The 17,007-nt window shown below is 40.7% G+C and overlaps 1 protein-coding gene across 2 annotated transcripts in view; it reads right to left on the bottom strand.

Annotated features, from left to right (window-relative positions):
- Positions 1 to 3,406: 3,406 nt before the first annotated feature.
- LOC116842462 overlaps positions 3,407 to 17,007 on the bottom strand; it is a 259,941-nt gene continuing 246,340 nt past the window's right edge. For both annotated transcript variants that reach the window (XM_032811712.1, XM_032811711.1), the window contains 2 exons: positions 10,354 to 10,445; positions 3,407 to 7,368 (listed from right to left, as the gene is read on the bottom strand). In XM_032811712.1, the coding sequence (XP_032667603.1) occupies positions 10,369 to 10,445 (77 nt within the window). In that variant the 3' untranslated portion in view covers positions 3,407 to 7,368; positions 10,354 to 10,368. The remainder of the gene's footprint in view (positions 7,369 to 10,353; positions 10,446 to 17,007) is intronic.

Here is a 17,007-nt window from a genome sequence, read left to right as displayed (position 1 = left end):
AAAATTGTTAATAAATGACTAAAGTAACTATTGGAACATAAAATATAATTTCTCTAGAGTATCCCAAAATTTTTTCAGATTTTTTAGATGAGTTTAACAAAAAAATGTTACAGGACTTAAAGGCGTCACCATGCAAATGGCGTTAGTAAAAAACATAATGCAAACGGAGGGTTAAAAATATTTTATGTTTCTACATAAATACATATATTTACATTGCCTTTAGCTTGAACAGAAAGTTTTTTTGGCTTTTTACGCAACAAGTTGCTTCGTCGTTTAAGCCTAGTATAACTCAGAACAAAAAGATCTCGGTTGGAACAAGAAAGGAAGCATGTGTTTACTCTTGACGTCGAGTACTGTCAAATCGATTTTTTTACGAATTTTCGGAGAACGAATGATCTTATGAGTCTCATACTCTAGAACTATAATTCTTAAGCCTAGAACAACTCAGAACAAAAAGATCTTGGTTGGAACAAGAAAGATAGTATAAGTTTACTCTTGGTCCGATAGACTGTTTGTCAAAAAACTTTTTTTTAATTTTTCGGGCTTATAATTAAACTTATTGATTTGTGTTTTTGGAACAATTTTTGGAACAACTAGAACAATCTATCGGTATCGGAATGCTTTATTTTCAAAAAATGAGGTGCCAGGTCAAAAACATTTTTTTCATTTTTTGGACTTATAATTCAACTTACGGATTTGTCCTTTTGGAACAATGTTTGGAACAACTAGAACAATCTATTGCGGTATCAGAATGTTCGATTTTCGAAAAGTGGGGTGCCAGCTCAAAAAATCATTTTTTTTGTTTTATTCGAAAACCGTTTCGAATGAAGCAATATCACTTTGGAACAATGTGGTACAAAGTCAGAACAATCTGGAACAACTTTCAAAATTATAAATTTTAAAAAGTGGGGTGCCAACTTCATACACTCCATTAGTTCAGTATGTTCTTCGAAAAAGAATAAACCTAAAGAACAGAGGGGCTGTACTAGAGATGCCCGATTCTGAATCGATTCGATTCTTTCCCCAAAAATAGGCTTATTCGCATTTTTCGTATTTAAAAATAGACAGAAGAATATTGGAATGTTTCGAAGAAGCAAAAACGAGACAACCAACTCGATTGTTTCTTTTAAGCATCTGATTAGATGTCCATCTCTTTTTAAAAGCGAGAAGTATGAAACATACAAGCAGCACGAACAACCCTTTTTCCCTAAATTTGTTCGGGAAATAATTGAATCAATTAAGAATCGGGCATCTTTAGGCTGTACATATGACTTCTCTTTTCTGATTGTATGCGGAGTCTATGGTCTCTTTCTACATATTGGCTTCACTTTTCTGGCCGTATGCGGGGTCCATGTATACTACGTCCATGAACGGAAATAAAAAGAATAAGTTTGTTCGATTTAGTGCCGTGTATCGTGCATCTAGATATGTAGTTCAGGAGCAGCTAAAAAGAACAAATCTCTCGCATGTCATTGGTCCTTGCTTCGAGCACGTCGATGTTGCGTATTTTAGCCTGATGCAAAAGTGTCAAGAATGAAAGCAACGTAAATAAACTACAGACTTCTATATATAAATTAGACTGCTAATATTCGTATTTAGCGAGTGATCGGAAAAATATCGGGCGGCCATCTTTGAAAGGACCGTATCATATAGTAGTAATGACACGCACTATAGTATATTGCTTCCTCCCACTCACACATTGCCACTCAGGTCACGTATACGAGGTCCTTTCAAAGATGGCAAACGGTATTTTTCCGACCAAACAATCCTTAATTAAACTATACCTAATTAGCGGTCTAAATATTATTTAGAAGTCTGTGGAACAAACCTATAGCCGGATCTTATATTTCTTATCGATTATTCTCAAAATCATCTCAAGTTCATATTTAAATGCCTGTCGCGCGGCAAGTAGCGACAGGCTATAGGTAATTAATAAATTTCCAGCTCTTACGGCACGCTGATTGGCTATCACATCGCTTTTTGCGTGCAGCAAGCGTTTCCGCGTCTTGTGTACAGGAGGTATTAGTTAAGACTCAACACGCATTCGTTGTTCGCCACGCTGCTAGATGGCGCGTCGGGCACTCTTTACAAGAGCGCAAATGGAAGTGAACGTCGGGTAAGCGATACAATTAAACGGATTGTCTCGGGTTTTAAATGGGCGCGAAACGTGCGGGAAACGATAAAAATCACTGATTTACGTTCGAATGTTTTATTCAATTCGCCGTTGTTTTCTAAGTATTCGTCCAAGTTGAATAATGCAATCGGAAGTCCCGCGAAAAGGCCCCGGTTATGTCCCCAACGGAAAATAGAGATCGCAACTCAGCGCAAGTCAAAGGTAATTTCTGATGTTCCAATGTTGAGTCAGTCGAGAAATATGGTTAAATTTTCGAGCCTCTTCGACGGTAAACCAACCATTTTGTACATACAGTTGAGTCGATTTTTCGACTGACTTCAATGTCACACACACAGATGCTATTTTATTTTTAAATTTTACGACTCGACGGCAAGCCAGCCCAAGTAGCACAGTAGCGTCTACAAAGCGCTCAGAAAGCGCTTTTGCAGGTGTCTTACTGCTATAAAAGCGCTATGTAAACGCTTTGCAAGTGCTTTGTGCTACGTGGGAGTAGAGTCTTATTTTCAAACAGTACTACTCAACGGTACTTCAGAGATATTATACATCACACATAAAAACTTAAAGATCACTTTCTTCGATTATAAAGAATAAGTAGAATTCAACGGTAATTCAACGGTTTGTAACCTCGGCAAAAGTTACGATAACAAGATTCGAGAAGCATTTTGCAACTTGAGGCCTCTACTCTAGCGTTGCTGTCGTTTTCGCGAAAATATATCGCGTCAAAGCGAGAAATGTAGCAATCGTCCCATCTTCAATCTCATCATTGTTTGGGCTGAGCTTTTACATTGCAAATTTATTTGTATGAGATATATATTAAATACATTTTAAGGAGAAAACCTTCAACTTTCTATTTGTTTTTTAATGAATGTCGTGTATACATACTACGATTCATGCACTCTCTCTGTGGGCGATAAAAGTCGAGAAGACGTATGTAACTTTTAAAGTTTGTACGTTAATAATTAAGTGAAAGAAATCGCAATTTATATATACATAAATTAAAATAAAAGTCCTCACTTCCGAATGGCACAAGTATCAATCAAATATAGTTTTTGTTTACGCGGTGCAACTCGACAAACTTCATCGTAAGTTTTGGCATTTCACGAGTCTTGATTTATATTCGTGTAAGAAATACATAAACTTCATATTCGAAGATATACCTGGGAACTGAGGGGCAGTAAGATATTTTTCGGTCATCTCGTTAGTCACTTTTGCCGCAGTTACAGTCCGCTGAGTTTTGTTCTTTTTTTACGAGCGAAAAAAGTATATCATACAAACTTTTGATAAATTATATTAATATTATGATGGTAAAAGCACATAACAATGATGATAATAAAGCAACAAAATAATATAACGGTGAACTGTTGGAGTAGGTAATTACACTTCAAACGCGCGAATTTAGACACAAAACATTGATTATGCTTGTATTAGTTATCAAACAATTTGTTCCAACGGCGCCTTAATCAGTATATACACACAGATATATACATACACATATGTATAACATGAATTCGATGTATCTAAATAGTGTTTACAGAGGTAGTAAAGACTATTATTTAGTATAAAATTACAATGTGTATACATTAGACCGAAAGTACAACATGGACACGAATAATCGACGAAGGACGTGCAGTTACACCCGCTCTTGTCAGATCGAGAGCGAAGCTATAAAGACGAAAATCGAAATTGGAGTCCCTTCGAGTGACGTATGTGATAAGCCGGGCGAATAGTATCGCGCGTATATTACAACAATATATCGTAAGCTTACAACGCGAGGCACACGTGTTGCTCTCTTTCTCTCTCTTTCTGTCCGGCTCTTTCGTTCTCTTGTTATCTCTCTTTCTCTCTCCCTTTCTCTTTCTCTTTCTCTCTCTCTCTCTCTCTCTCTTTCCTTCCTACTTTTTTCTCTCTTAACATACAGATATTGTCGTTTGAAAAGCAAATTTGAGTTTATCCTACGCGTATACGAGGCGCCACGAAGAAACTGACAAGACCAGTTCCGGAGAATCGTATGTACACATTTTTCCCCTTGATCAGTTACGCGCCATGCGATGAGAGTTCGCATGCGGGGTTCCTCCGCAGTTTCTCCTTGAAGTTGCAGAATCGCAAGTAAGTTCCATGGCCGTTATTAGCTGCCGTTGTTAGCTTGAATTGTACGGCAAATATCGTATCAACGATATTTGCCGTACAATTCAAATGACCGAAAAGCATCCCTCCGCGCGACGACTGGCGGCGTCGAGAGTCCATGCTAATAACTCCGAGCGGAGAAATCAACGGACCGCACTAGGTTACGACCGCGCGTTAAAGCGACTGATCGATGAGAGAGAGATTCCTCTTCGTGTCGGGGTCTCGTTTGCTTCGTCGTCAGCCTCTCGTACTCCGCATATCCGTGCGAATGATTAAATTATTAAGTGACGCTACGTTTATGACGCATCCATACGCGATTACAATAATCGTAACTATGCATTTGGTCAGAACAATTTATTTTCTTTTTTCTTTCTTTTCTTCTTTTTTCATTTTCTTCTTTTTTTTCTTTTTTTTTCTCTTTATTACATCTGCACGACGAAGTGTCATGTGTCTTTCTCTCTCTCTCTCTCTCTCTCTCTCTCTCTCTCTTAGTGTACAGATTTATATACAAACTCGCGAATTGATAATATCTCGTAGTACCATGTGTATTACTTTTGCATGCTAAAACGTGGATCTTATCTTGCGTAAGTTCGATCTTTAGAGCTAGACGAGTGTTCTCATCGCTCGCGTCCGACTACCGGCGGATGTTGCTGGGTGAATTAACGCGCAACACCTGGCATATGTACCCGTGCGTTAGTCGTCCCCGACGCGAATTCTTACACCCTAAACTGTGCTATCGCTCGAAGAACATCGAAGGGATTTTTTTTTTTATTATTAACCCGCGAGCGAGTACGTTGAACTCATAGCGCACGTGACGGATACTTTACAATCCAATTTCACGCGCTTTTCCTGTGCTCACGCGTTCGCATACAGACGCAGGTTATCGAAAATGAAGATATATATTTCCTTCTCCTCCTCCTTCTCTCTCTCTCTCTCTCTCTCTCTCTCTCTCTCTCTCTCTGATAACATAGTAACACAATAATAGAAATCAATTATGTCTCATGAGGCGAAGACAAGAGAACAATCCGTTAAATGATGGAGCGGCCTTGTCGTAAAGTCCACCTTAGGCCGCGCGAAGCGGGCTCCACAATGATGCGCATTTATAATATATACGGTATATCATAGCGATACTAGGTCGGAATGGATCGTGCTGAGCGCGAAAGCGTACGTAATATAGGAATGTGCGACGTGGAAGCCTGCTCCGTATTTCTATTTATCTTAGAAGAACACAGTTAATATCTCTCTCTCTCTCTCTCTCTCTCTCCTCCTCCTCCTCCCCTGTCCCACCCCGGAAGCGACGATTGCAAACATTAGCGGTACGCGATGTTACATACGAATATATTCAATATGGGTGCCTATTCAGTGCTCTCTAACGCACTCGAGTACTTTTCGCGGGCAGTATCGCGCACTTGCCGAGAGCGCGTCTTGCGACTTTTGGTGCGAAACCGGCGAGCCAACAAAGGTCCCGCGCGCGCGCTCGCGCTCCGTTTACCGACAAAACAGCAAGAGACTCGCGCGCGTGTTATTGCTTCTCCGAGACAGATATTTTGGTAAGAGAGGCCATATTTTCACGGGGCATTCCGTGTAAGATGATATGTCTATGGGGGTGTGTTAGGTTCAGATAGAAATCAGCATAACGCACATTTTGCCGTCCGTCACACCGGCACGACGCGTGAAGGAAACTATTGATTGGCGGAAAACAGATCCGAGATTGTTAATTGCACAGTAACTATGCACTAAATTTCGCGATATCTCGTATAATCGGACAATCTTGTCATTCGTTGCAACTGTATTTCTCTCTCTCTCTTTCTCTCTCTCTCTCTCTCTATCTGTCCCTTCCCTCGCGAGGAATCGTCGCGAGAAACACACCATCGTGAGATTTCACTACGTGAAATCTCGTCCTCTCGTCGAGGTAAAATGTCCCGTCTGCCGCGCTATTAATCGGCTCGAGGCGAGAAATTACGTTTCTTTCACTAGCGAGAGTGTAAGCGCGCCGCACAGCGAATCTCGATTGTGCGCAGCCAAGGCGAAATGATTCACGAATTAGAGGGGAGCCACGTAGAGAACTACTACTGACTACTTAAAAGCTTAGAATACAAGGAAACGCATTTCAGCTCGCTACTTCGCAAGCTTACGCTAATCAGGAATATATCCGTACTTGTTTTTCCTTTTTCCGTTCTCCGCACAAATAATTAATAAATATAATGATATAAATGCGATTTGCGTCTTTGTTTTTTTGGCGCAACGCTTCGCGCACATTGCCGATCTCTCACGATCATTATTCTCGTCGCTTTGGGCTCGCCCACGAATCATTTATCCCGCGTTGAAATTTAGCCTCGACGACATTTTGTACAGCGTATATATGTACAACCGAAATTCGAAATGCGATCGGTACATATGTGCACAGAGCTTTCGGAATGATTAAAAACTAGTCGCACTGAAATGGGTAAACGCGATAAAAATGTACAACGACGCGAATAGCTCTCTGCCAGCCGAGCGAGAGCGAGCGGGCGAAAATTAAACACGGCTTTGACAAATTAAGCGGATAAAGTTGCAAATGGATAAGAAAACTTCGTTTCCCGCTCTAATTGGGGTGTAGGCTACAATTGAAAGTTAAATTCAGTTACGGGACCATCGAATTGAATTCGAAACCGAAAGTCGGGAGACTCGTAAAACGAAATGACGCTCGGTTAAATTTTCAAAGAAGTTCTAGCAGAGGAATTAAGAGAAGGGATACGCGGAATTCCCCAGAATCAAAGGAGTTCGCGTGCTCCTTTCGTCGTTCACGCGCGAATCAACTGTTAAATTATTCGTTAATTTTCATTCCGCTTCGATTATCGTCGATTATCGAAGCAGCGATCACACACACATACACACACACGCACACGCACGCGCGCGCGCGCATACACATTTATATATATAGTTACAATTTACAACTAATATCCTTGTTAACAAGCAACGAAGATGAGAGGCAATGTGTTGCGGATCTTTCGTCCGACTCGACCATCGTGAGAATCGTTTGCTTCACGCTTCACGGAGTGCTCAACGTGCAGCCGACGATTTTCTGCGCGTGCACCACATTCGGATCTTCGTCGAGATAACGGCGCGATCTGAAATTATACACATAAATTATATCAGCTGTTGCAAAATATTTTTCAGGCGTTTCTCATGCACACACACATATACACACATCGCGAAACTTGTTACTATTATTACCCTTATAGAAATATCATACTAAGAATCATTGAAAGAAGAATTACTTATTTTCAGTATTAAAAATACTGGATAATAAGTAATTATCAATGATTCTTAGTGTGATATTTCTATAAGGGTATAGCATCATTTAGGTTGTCGAAATCGCATCGGTCTTCTAAATCGTACTTGATACTTTTAGATGTTTTTAGCACACACGAAACAAAATATATCTTTTATAAAACTTTTATGTGTCTCATTGCTCATTTACTTCTCATTTTTTACCGTTAAATGTTATTCACGTTAAATGTTATTCACGTTCAATAATAATAAAGAAATTGATAAGGTACAGTTTAAGAAACCGATACGATTTCAGCAATTCTTCCCCATTCAGCGCTCTGGGGCAGATCTTTTTAGATAAAGACCAATGCAAGAATTTATTCAAGATTTATACGATTTTCAGCTTCATGTGTGTTGTGTAAAGTTAAAAATTGTGTAAGTAACCGTATGCAGTAAAAAAATGCTGTTGTACCAACAGTACCGGTCTGATTGGAATAAACCTTGCAGAAGTGTTGCAGAATTTCTCAGACATCATGTTCGTCTAGAAACTTATTATTACAGCGTAATCGATTCAATATTCTGGGACGGATCTCAGATTTGAGTAAATATCAATACAAGAAGAATTTGCTAAAGGTTTCATGCAATTTTCAGCTTTGTAAAGTTAAAGATCGTATAAATAATCGTAGCTAATAAAAAAATGTCGTTTATCGACAGCACCAGAATAAACCCTGCAGAAATATTGCAAAATTGTTCAGACATCATACATGCCTGGAAACTAATTACTTTTACTATAGTATAATATATTCAGCGCTCTGGGACAGATCTCGTCAGTTAATACCCAGTGGAAATACAATTTATTAGAGGTCTCCTATGTAAAGTTGCAAAATCTAGGTAAAGTTGGAGATCGTACAAGCAACTCTACATAACATAGTAGAAAAGATACTATTGTATATCAAAAGCATTAGTCTGATTGAAATGAAGCTGCTCAATTCGATAATAGTATTACTGAATCAATATGAGATACTGTTGTTTTGATAACTCATATTAGCTTGTTGTTATTAGTTTATTCCTATTAGAGCATTAGTCTCAATTATAGTTACTTATTTCTATTAAAGCATCAGTTTCAATTACACCGCTGAATCAAAAAATGTTGATGCAAAAGCATTTTTTCATGTAATTGTAATGTTAAAAGTACACACACATGGCGCATGATGTATCATAATACCTTTACGTCGATCAAAATTCGCCGCGAGAAGTCTCCTATAGCTAAGGGATTTGATGAGCTGCGAAATTTCGCTCGGTGCCGATGGTCTTTTAGTATTTAACAATGAGAGAAATGCCCGATCTCGAAAGTGGCGTTCTTAAAATTCCTTTTTTTTTAGTCACTATTTTTACAAACGCTATGTTTATCTCTGTGTTTCCGAATAGTTCGATTTAATTGAAATAACAATGGGCTCGTACAATTTAAAAGATAATTGCTCCGCTAACAATTGTGAATCACTGCGGATAGCCAATTTACATGCACGGTCCCTTTAATATAAACCCATTTGAAACGCGGCCGGAGGAATTCCGCTACCCCGCGCGTACGGGTTGAGGTCAGCTGAGAAAAAATACGTAAACTATGTATTGTATATTTCGACCAATTATATACACGCGTGTATGGAGCGCGAGGCGGTCGAAGTTCTCCTTTTAACGTATACTCGCGGCTCCCCCCTTTCCGACGGTTTAATAAACAACAAATTATCCACGAGCGCGCGTCGGAAAGTTACGCCGCCTGCCCGCGCCACGCGCGCGTAAGCTAAAGGTTCGTCTACAATACAACAAGAAGTAAAACTAATTTATCTCGCTTACGCCTATAGCCCAGCTCCCTTACAGCGGAAGTGTTTCCCCTTACTTAAAAGAGAAATACTCCCGGTATGAGGGAGCTGAAGTATAAGTGTAAGAGCGAGATGAATTGCACAGGACCACAAAGAAATAAAAAGTCTTTTTAAAGAAGAACCACTATTTTTTATGTATTTCGACATTCTGGAACTGGATACGACTTTTAAAATAACGTAGCACGTCAAGTTTTTGTTACAACGGGCGAATAAAGCTAAAAATTAAGCATTTTTCATATTTTACATAGGGCGTGCACATTGTGATTAAATTTCCTCAGCTATAATTATGTACATTAATGTGTTGGAAAACTTTTAATAAGCGAAATATTAAGTTATATATACAGGATGCGTGATTTCTGTGAGTTCTCTCGTCTCTTACGTACAGGATAACATTAATCATCAATGTCCCATGTGTAAAAGTCAAGGAGACTCACTGAAATAAAGTACTTCGTATATGATTATTGTTTTTAAGACAAGAAAATTTAAGATAAGAAAATTTAATCACAGCGAGTATGTCCTGTGTAGAATATGAAAAATGCTTGATTTTGAGCCTTTTTGTCCGTTGTAACAAAAACTGGACGTGCTACGTTATTTTAAAAGTCATATTCGGTTTCAGCCCGTCGAAATATACAAAAAATAACGACTCCTCTTTCCGGTGAAAAAAACTTTTTATTTTTTTGTGGTCCTGTATTATTTTTACTTTTTACCCCAACCTACGTCAAGCTCCTTATTCCGCATACTGTGGCCCGAGAACCTTCAGGGATAACGGACAATAATAAAAAAAAAAAGAAAGAAAGAACGCGGCAAGAGAACCCTTCTCCTCCCTCTCCATATGATTCGCGTTATCCGATGCAACTGCTTCCGACTGAGGACCGATGCAGCCGCGCTCGGCGTAATTCAGCTATAATTAGTGATTATACGCGAACTGCATAATTGGCGAGCATTGCGGCAACGTTCAAAACTTACCTATCTATTAAATTATCAGTGGAACACATTGAGAACGGCGAACTGTACACACAATAGCGGAAGATTAATTGACGCGTAGCCAGCGAAGTTACCTGCAATTAAACGAAATCATTCGTTAGAATTCGGTAACGCGCGACTGCGCCTCTCTCGTCCGTTCGATTCACGAGCGCGCCAGTCAGCACCGGCTGGTGTATCGCGCTCGCGTAATTATTATTTTCTGAGCGGACGCTTACCACGGAAATGCGATTGCAGTTCATTAGCGCAATCATCGACGTGACGGGGACATGATTCGCACTTATCCGCGGTAAGAGGATCCACGAGGGAGATTCATTTACTGGGACGCCGTCTTTAGTTCGGTTTTACATAATTCATATTGCACGTAGCGCGCGCCGGGCCAGCTACACATACAAACTTCGTCGCGGCCACTTCAACGTCCTTTTTATCAATTCGCCGAGGATCCGCGCTTTCCTTCCTCTGGCCGCGCGCCTCGCCCCTTCGCCCGAGCACTCGCCGATCGAACAGCGTCCTTCCTTCTTACCCGCGTCCTCGTAATTTCCAAACGTTAAACTCAAGTCCCGTAATTGTACGTCGCAATTAACGCGACGCTCCGCGGAAAAATCCGAGCTCCTGGCGAGATCCGCCATCACGAGTCGCCGAACGGTCGTTCGCGGAGCTGGAACGTTCTCTAGAGAGACTCGAAAGAGAGAGGCATCGATTTCGAATTATAGCTATCTCTTGAATCTTCGTCCTGTTCGGGTCCACCAGTCGCTCGCGCTCAAAGTAGAGTAAAACGACGGAATAGAACGGCACTCGCACGCACGCGACCTGTTCTTGTCATTCTTGCACGAATTTTGTTAGGTATTATAAGGCGCATGGGAATATATACAGATAAATAATAAGTAAGTAGATAAATAATAAAGAAATCATAATTAACCTTTCGCGTTGACAATGTTGATTGCGTGGGACTCGAGCGAACATTTGCCCACCAGTCTACTTTCGTACATTTCGTAAATTTACTTTCGTAAATTTACTGGCGCAAATCTGTTTGCAAATGTTGATTTTATTGCACTATCATCTTATAGCTGAGGCTTTGAGGAAGAAGATGTATGTCCAAAAATATTTATCTATTTTCATAGTCGTTACTTGAAGCTTGCCCTCTGGTGAGATACTCTACTTTAAATTCAGAGATAGATGCGAGCTTCTCAGCTGAATATTCGTGGCTACGAATCTAGAGTCGCATATATTATATAATACAAGTAAAAAAACTCAAATCTAAAATACTATATGCAGATTTGAGTATCTCACGTGGAGGGAATTTTAAGTAACGACTATCAATACCGCCTACTGATTTTCATCAAAGTTGTGATGGTTATTATTATTATTACTATATTAAGCTTTATTGAACACTGCTATAATAGATATAAATTATAATAAATAATTCAAAGTTAAATTATAATAAATGGTTTTCACAATTCAAAGTTGTCCAGATCCGCCAGATTCAGACTGCGCCATATGTTATAGAAAGAAGTATAACCGTGTACGCGCAAAGAGATTAACAGAAATAAAATAACTAATAAGTAACTAATAAATCGCCATACACCTTGATATTCGGTAAAGTCCGCGCAAGAAACAACCTGAGTGCCGGCTATTGGTCGTTTTACTCTACCCTTATCTAATCTACTCGAGCCACACCGGAAAGGAACAATGTTGGGGAGTTCGAAGACGGAAGCGAATGAACGGATGGCAAGTTCTGGGGAAGAAAGGGGAGAAAAAACGGAAGAAAGAGAGAACAAAATCAACCTGGACGAGCGAGGGCGGGCCATTGTATAATTCACTATCCGGTCTTCCTTTGATAGTCGCGACGATAACTGAAAGTGTAGTCGCGCACGTACGTGCACACTCGCGCGACGTACAATGCGTAAAGTTGACCTATTTAAAAGTTAACTTAATCCCCTTGCCCCTACCCTCTTCCCCTCCCCCCGTCTTCCCACGCCTTGGCTTTTACGTAAGGAATCGAAGGAGCTTTCTTCTGAAGCGCGTCGTCCCATACACGCACGCGCATACACTCTCGCGAAGAGGAGGATAAAAGAGAGCAACAGAATAGGTCGGTGGAGAAGGCCGGTGACGCGCTAATTTACTCAACGTTCGTTCTAGTCGACAAGTGAGGATAGGTAAGAAGAGGGAAAGAGCTGCGCGCGGAAGAAAAGACAAGTGAAAAGAGGATGCAAGAGAGAGAGAGAGAGAGAGAAAGAGAGAAAGAGAAAGAGAGAGAGAGAGAGAGGAAATGGAAAGAAGAACGTGAGAGAAAAATAAAAAAGAAGATCCTCGCTAACTAAATGCCTTTGACTTTACCCGCACTTCGTTAGCCTTTTTAATCTGGATTTATTAATAGCTATTACATATATTGTAAATGAACCTGGCAGCACTTAGATGTATGAATAACGGGAAAGATGGCACACCGCCGAGAATCTCGATAGATCGGGCGACGAGGTCGCTTCATGGCGCGTCTCACGGCACGTTTTTCGGAAAAGACATGCGGCCCGGTATCGAGTGACGCTCTTCTATCGGAATTCTTGCGATATCTCATCCCTCCCCCCTCTCTCCCGTCGTGACGAAGCTCGAGGTCGGAAACGGAATTCTCTCGGCGGATTTGCTACTCTCAAGCATCTTCTTTTTTCCTTCTTCTTCTCTTTCTTCGTCTTCCTTCGTTTCTCCATCAATTAATTCGGCTCGCTCGCGAAAACGCGCTTCGCCCCTTTTGTGAGGTTCGATTCCTGGGGGCGAGGAGGATAGAGGAGTTCGTTACAAATTTGTGCGATACTCGTGCGGCGTGGGTGCAGATCGCAAGCAGACAGCACTAAATGTCTCGTTTATCGGTAAGCCCGAGTCCGGCTTAGCTTTATCGATCCCGTTTTGATTAACCAGGCGATTCAGGAATCAAATTCCGGCGTGTGGGTGTGCGTTCGCGCGCGCGTGTATGTGTGTGTGTGTGTGTTATTAGTCTAAAGATCCTCTCTACATCCCTCTCAGACGAAGAGGAGTATGCCATTATTGATCGTGCGAGAAGCTGGGAATAAGCTCATCGAGACAGCTAGGTATCTCATTGATTAGCCACATTTAAAAAGGCATCAGACTCCTGGATAACAATAGTTGGCCGCCATTGTTCGTTTCAGAATTTCCATATCTCGCGTTAACGATCGTTCGAGGAGGATGAAATTAGACCGATTTGATCAGATTGCATCGGTCGAACGTACGAAATGCGTCGATTCGCCCCGCGCGAAAGCTCCCTGCAGCGAAGAGATCACTTCGCTTCTTAAGAGGAGGAAAAGAAGCAAAAGAAACGAGGAAAAGGAGGGAGAACAGAAGGAAAGAAATTGCTCTCTCGCGCGTAACTAAATTCATCCCTGAAGTTATGCACACCAAACACAACACCCTATAAAATTCTCCCTAATGATTTCGCATGAATTTATGTACGAAGCGAATTTATGCTGCGAGCTGAAGTGCCTTCGCGTTCGGTGCGACGCGTGCGGCGTGAGTTTTCGTGTCTCGTTAACGGATTCCCGCTGATCAATGTGAAATCGTATGTATTAGTAATTGGAAAACTTATCGATTCATATATTTATTGCGATGCTCGTGGCCTCTGGGGGTCGCAGACCCCGCGTGGCGACGAACAAAACGTCGCTTCTGTCACGGATTTATGCGCGCGCGCCAACGTCAAGTTGTATTTACAAATAGGAAATCGGGCTCGCATTCCGGCCGTTATTAAGTCGCAACAATTGCGGCGCGAATATTCGAGCAAACTAGTTACAGTTCAGCCGCGGTAGCGCGATATACGGTCGCGCGTTTAACGGAATATCAAGATGCGCGCGCGCGATCCGCGGCGGTGCACAATCGGTGGTGGATATTGCGATTCTGATAAACGGTGCTCGTCATTACCAATCACGGCTTATCCGCGTGACGTATTGTGAAATTAAGATTGACACTTCGACAATCCAGGGCGGGAAACACGGGTTAAATAATATTCACTTTAATCTCCCAGCTGATGTATTAAATTGAAATTCCTCGTTACTACCTCTGTCTTTCTCTCTCTCTCTCTCCCCCCCTCTTTCCCTCTGCCAACCTGTCTGTATTATTTTTGGTTTAACCAGGGATACACGTCTCTGAACATTTCGGAAAATCGGGAGGGACACGAGAAGGAACAGATACGAGTATAACATCGTTGCTTTTAATTCTACATTGAGATATTTGGAAATAACGAGATTTCGAGATATTCTGTTAGTTCATACGAGACAATGTTCTCTGACTTATGCGCATAGATAGGTATTTAAATATTGTATTGCTCGATATGTCAGCAAGAATTTCTGCTAAAAATTTAAAATCGATTTCATTATAGTTTGGCGTAATAATTTTGTTAAATGATGTACTAATATGTTTAATAATGTACTGACATGTACTATTAATTCTTTTCGACAGTAGAAGATCATCAGAAGGAAAGATAAAGTTATACTTAGCTATAAAATTGTACAGAAACAATATTATAGAATTTCTTTTTTTTCATATAAATTCTTTTCAATTTTACTACATTTGAGTGTAAGTTATAAACAAAGTCAGTAACGTCTATATTGCTAAGAAACATAGTAAATTATACCAGGAATATAGCATAGTTTTTAACAAGCTCGCGTTCCAGTTTCTGCAATATAAGTAGCACATAAATGGAATATGTGAAAGGATAATCAATTTTGTATCAGAATATCGATCAATTCTTCGGTTACAAAATTCTGTGCAGTAAAGTTTATTATGAATTTTCGGAGAAAAATTTCAATGGAAACTTATATCGCGAACTTATATCCCAAATTGTATCAGAATGATACAAGTAAATGTTACAAGATAATGAAACAAATTGGTGATATACAGAGTATAAAAATATTGGATAAACGTGATTAAATTAAATTTCAGCCAAGACACAATTATTAATCATGTATTGCAAAAAACATGAATAAAACTCTCAGAAAGAGAGAGAAAGAGACCCGACGACTAGCTTCGACTCTGGAGCAAAATACAGCGAGATATCACTCAATGAGACTCGTAAAAAAACGAAAACAATGACGCGGAATAGACGAGAAATGAGAGTGCTACTTTACTGTCTCATATCGAGCGGGCGAACGCGATAATTCAGTCGGCATGAACGAAAGATGTCATATGAGAAAATCGGGCGAAACGGTCGAAAACTTTTGTGCTCGGACTATCGGTTGGAGTAAAAGTTTGGTGAAACGGAGGGTAGCGAGCAGTAGCGAAGGAAGAACGGCGGTTTTATGGCTCGACGAAGGAAGAAGGACGGCTCAATACCGACAAGATGAACGAACAGAAAAGTAGCACGTTCAGGAACTCGGCGAATGTTGCCGAGCACGAAGAATGGAATAAGGAGATTAAGAATAGGGTCCGGGTCTCTTCTTGCGTGCGATAGAAATGTAAAACAAACAGCGTCGGATAGTTACTTCACGATTGCGCCTCTCGCAACTTGCTCGTATTACATATCTTCTCGCGATACTTTCCTCTTACTTAAAATGCAAATATTTAATTATTTACAAGAAGCACACGATCGTCCAACGATCGCTTCTTCGAGTGAACATTTTGCAAAGAGCGACGTACGAAATGGAGAAACATCTTTCTTCAATATCTTAAGGCTCCTTGTATCCCGTCGCGGCCATGTTGGATTTGTGACGTCAGAAGTGAGAAATGACACGCGCTGACGAAAGTTGCGTGCCATTTCTAAATAAAGATAAATACGGACGAAAGAGCACTTGAGCACACTTGTAAAATTTTCTCTTTCTAAACTATCCCTTTCCCTTGACGGTCAATAAATCGTGTGATAAATGGCGAAATGAAGCATAAACAGACTCATTTCATCATTTTACGTGCCTCATTTCACCATTCATTGTACGACTATTTACTAATCAAGAAAAAAGGATATTTTTCGGATAATTTTACAAGTGTGCTCAAACAATCTCAGATGCTCTTTCGTCTATATTTATCTTTACTTAAAAATGGCACGCAACTTTCGTCAGTACGTCATTTCTCGCTTCTGATGTCGCAAATCCGACATGATCGGCGAGGTACAAGGAGCCTTAATATCTACATCTGCGATTAAAAATAATTTTTTTAAATAGCTCCTATAAAATAGATAAAGTGCGATTTGACAGAACCGTTGGCCCGGTGCGTTCCACGAATTATCCTGGAAGTGGCGTGTGCGTGTATGTGTGTACATATGTATACATACGTACACACGACGCGAGAAAAGAAACATTTTGACAAACACTGAGGAGGTGGCGATAAAGCAATTGTTGCTCGACAACTCACGTCCGGCAACGTCTGTTTTCGGAGATACCGAGCCAGAAAGTATGTACGTGAGATACCCCTGCGGACGTGTCGTTTGTCTTGAGTAGCGCTTTCATCAACAGATAACAGTAGCCCCACTCAACGTTTCAAGAGTCCGGTTATTGAGTTTACTTGAGCACTGTGTTGATTACAGAATGTTTCTTCCCTGGATGTGGAACAAGCCGCGGCCAGTGCTCTCCGCTCGCGACCAAACGGAACTTCTCCTCCCCCTTCTTCTCTCTCCCTCTCTCTCTCTCTCTCTCTCTCTCTCGCTCTCTC

Source organism: Odontomachus brunneus, unplaced genomic scaffold (genome assembly GCF_010583005.1).
Source record: "Odontomachus brunneus isolate Ranch 3 - 2012 unplaced genomic scaffold, Obru_v1 Obru_scaffold_025, whole genome shotgun sequence".
Lineage (NCBI taxonomy): Eukaryota > Metazoa > Arthropoda > Insecta > Hymenoptera > Formicidae > Odontomachus > Odontomachus brunneus.
Note: the sequence above shows the minus strand (reverse complement) of the source record. Positions and strands in the feature narration are given on the sequence as shown.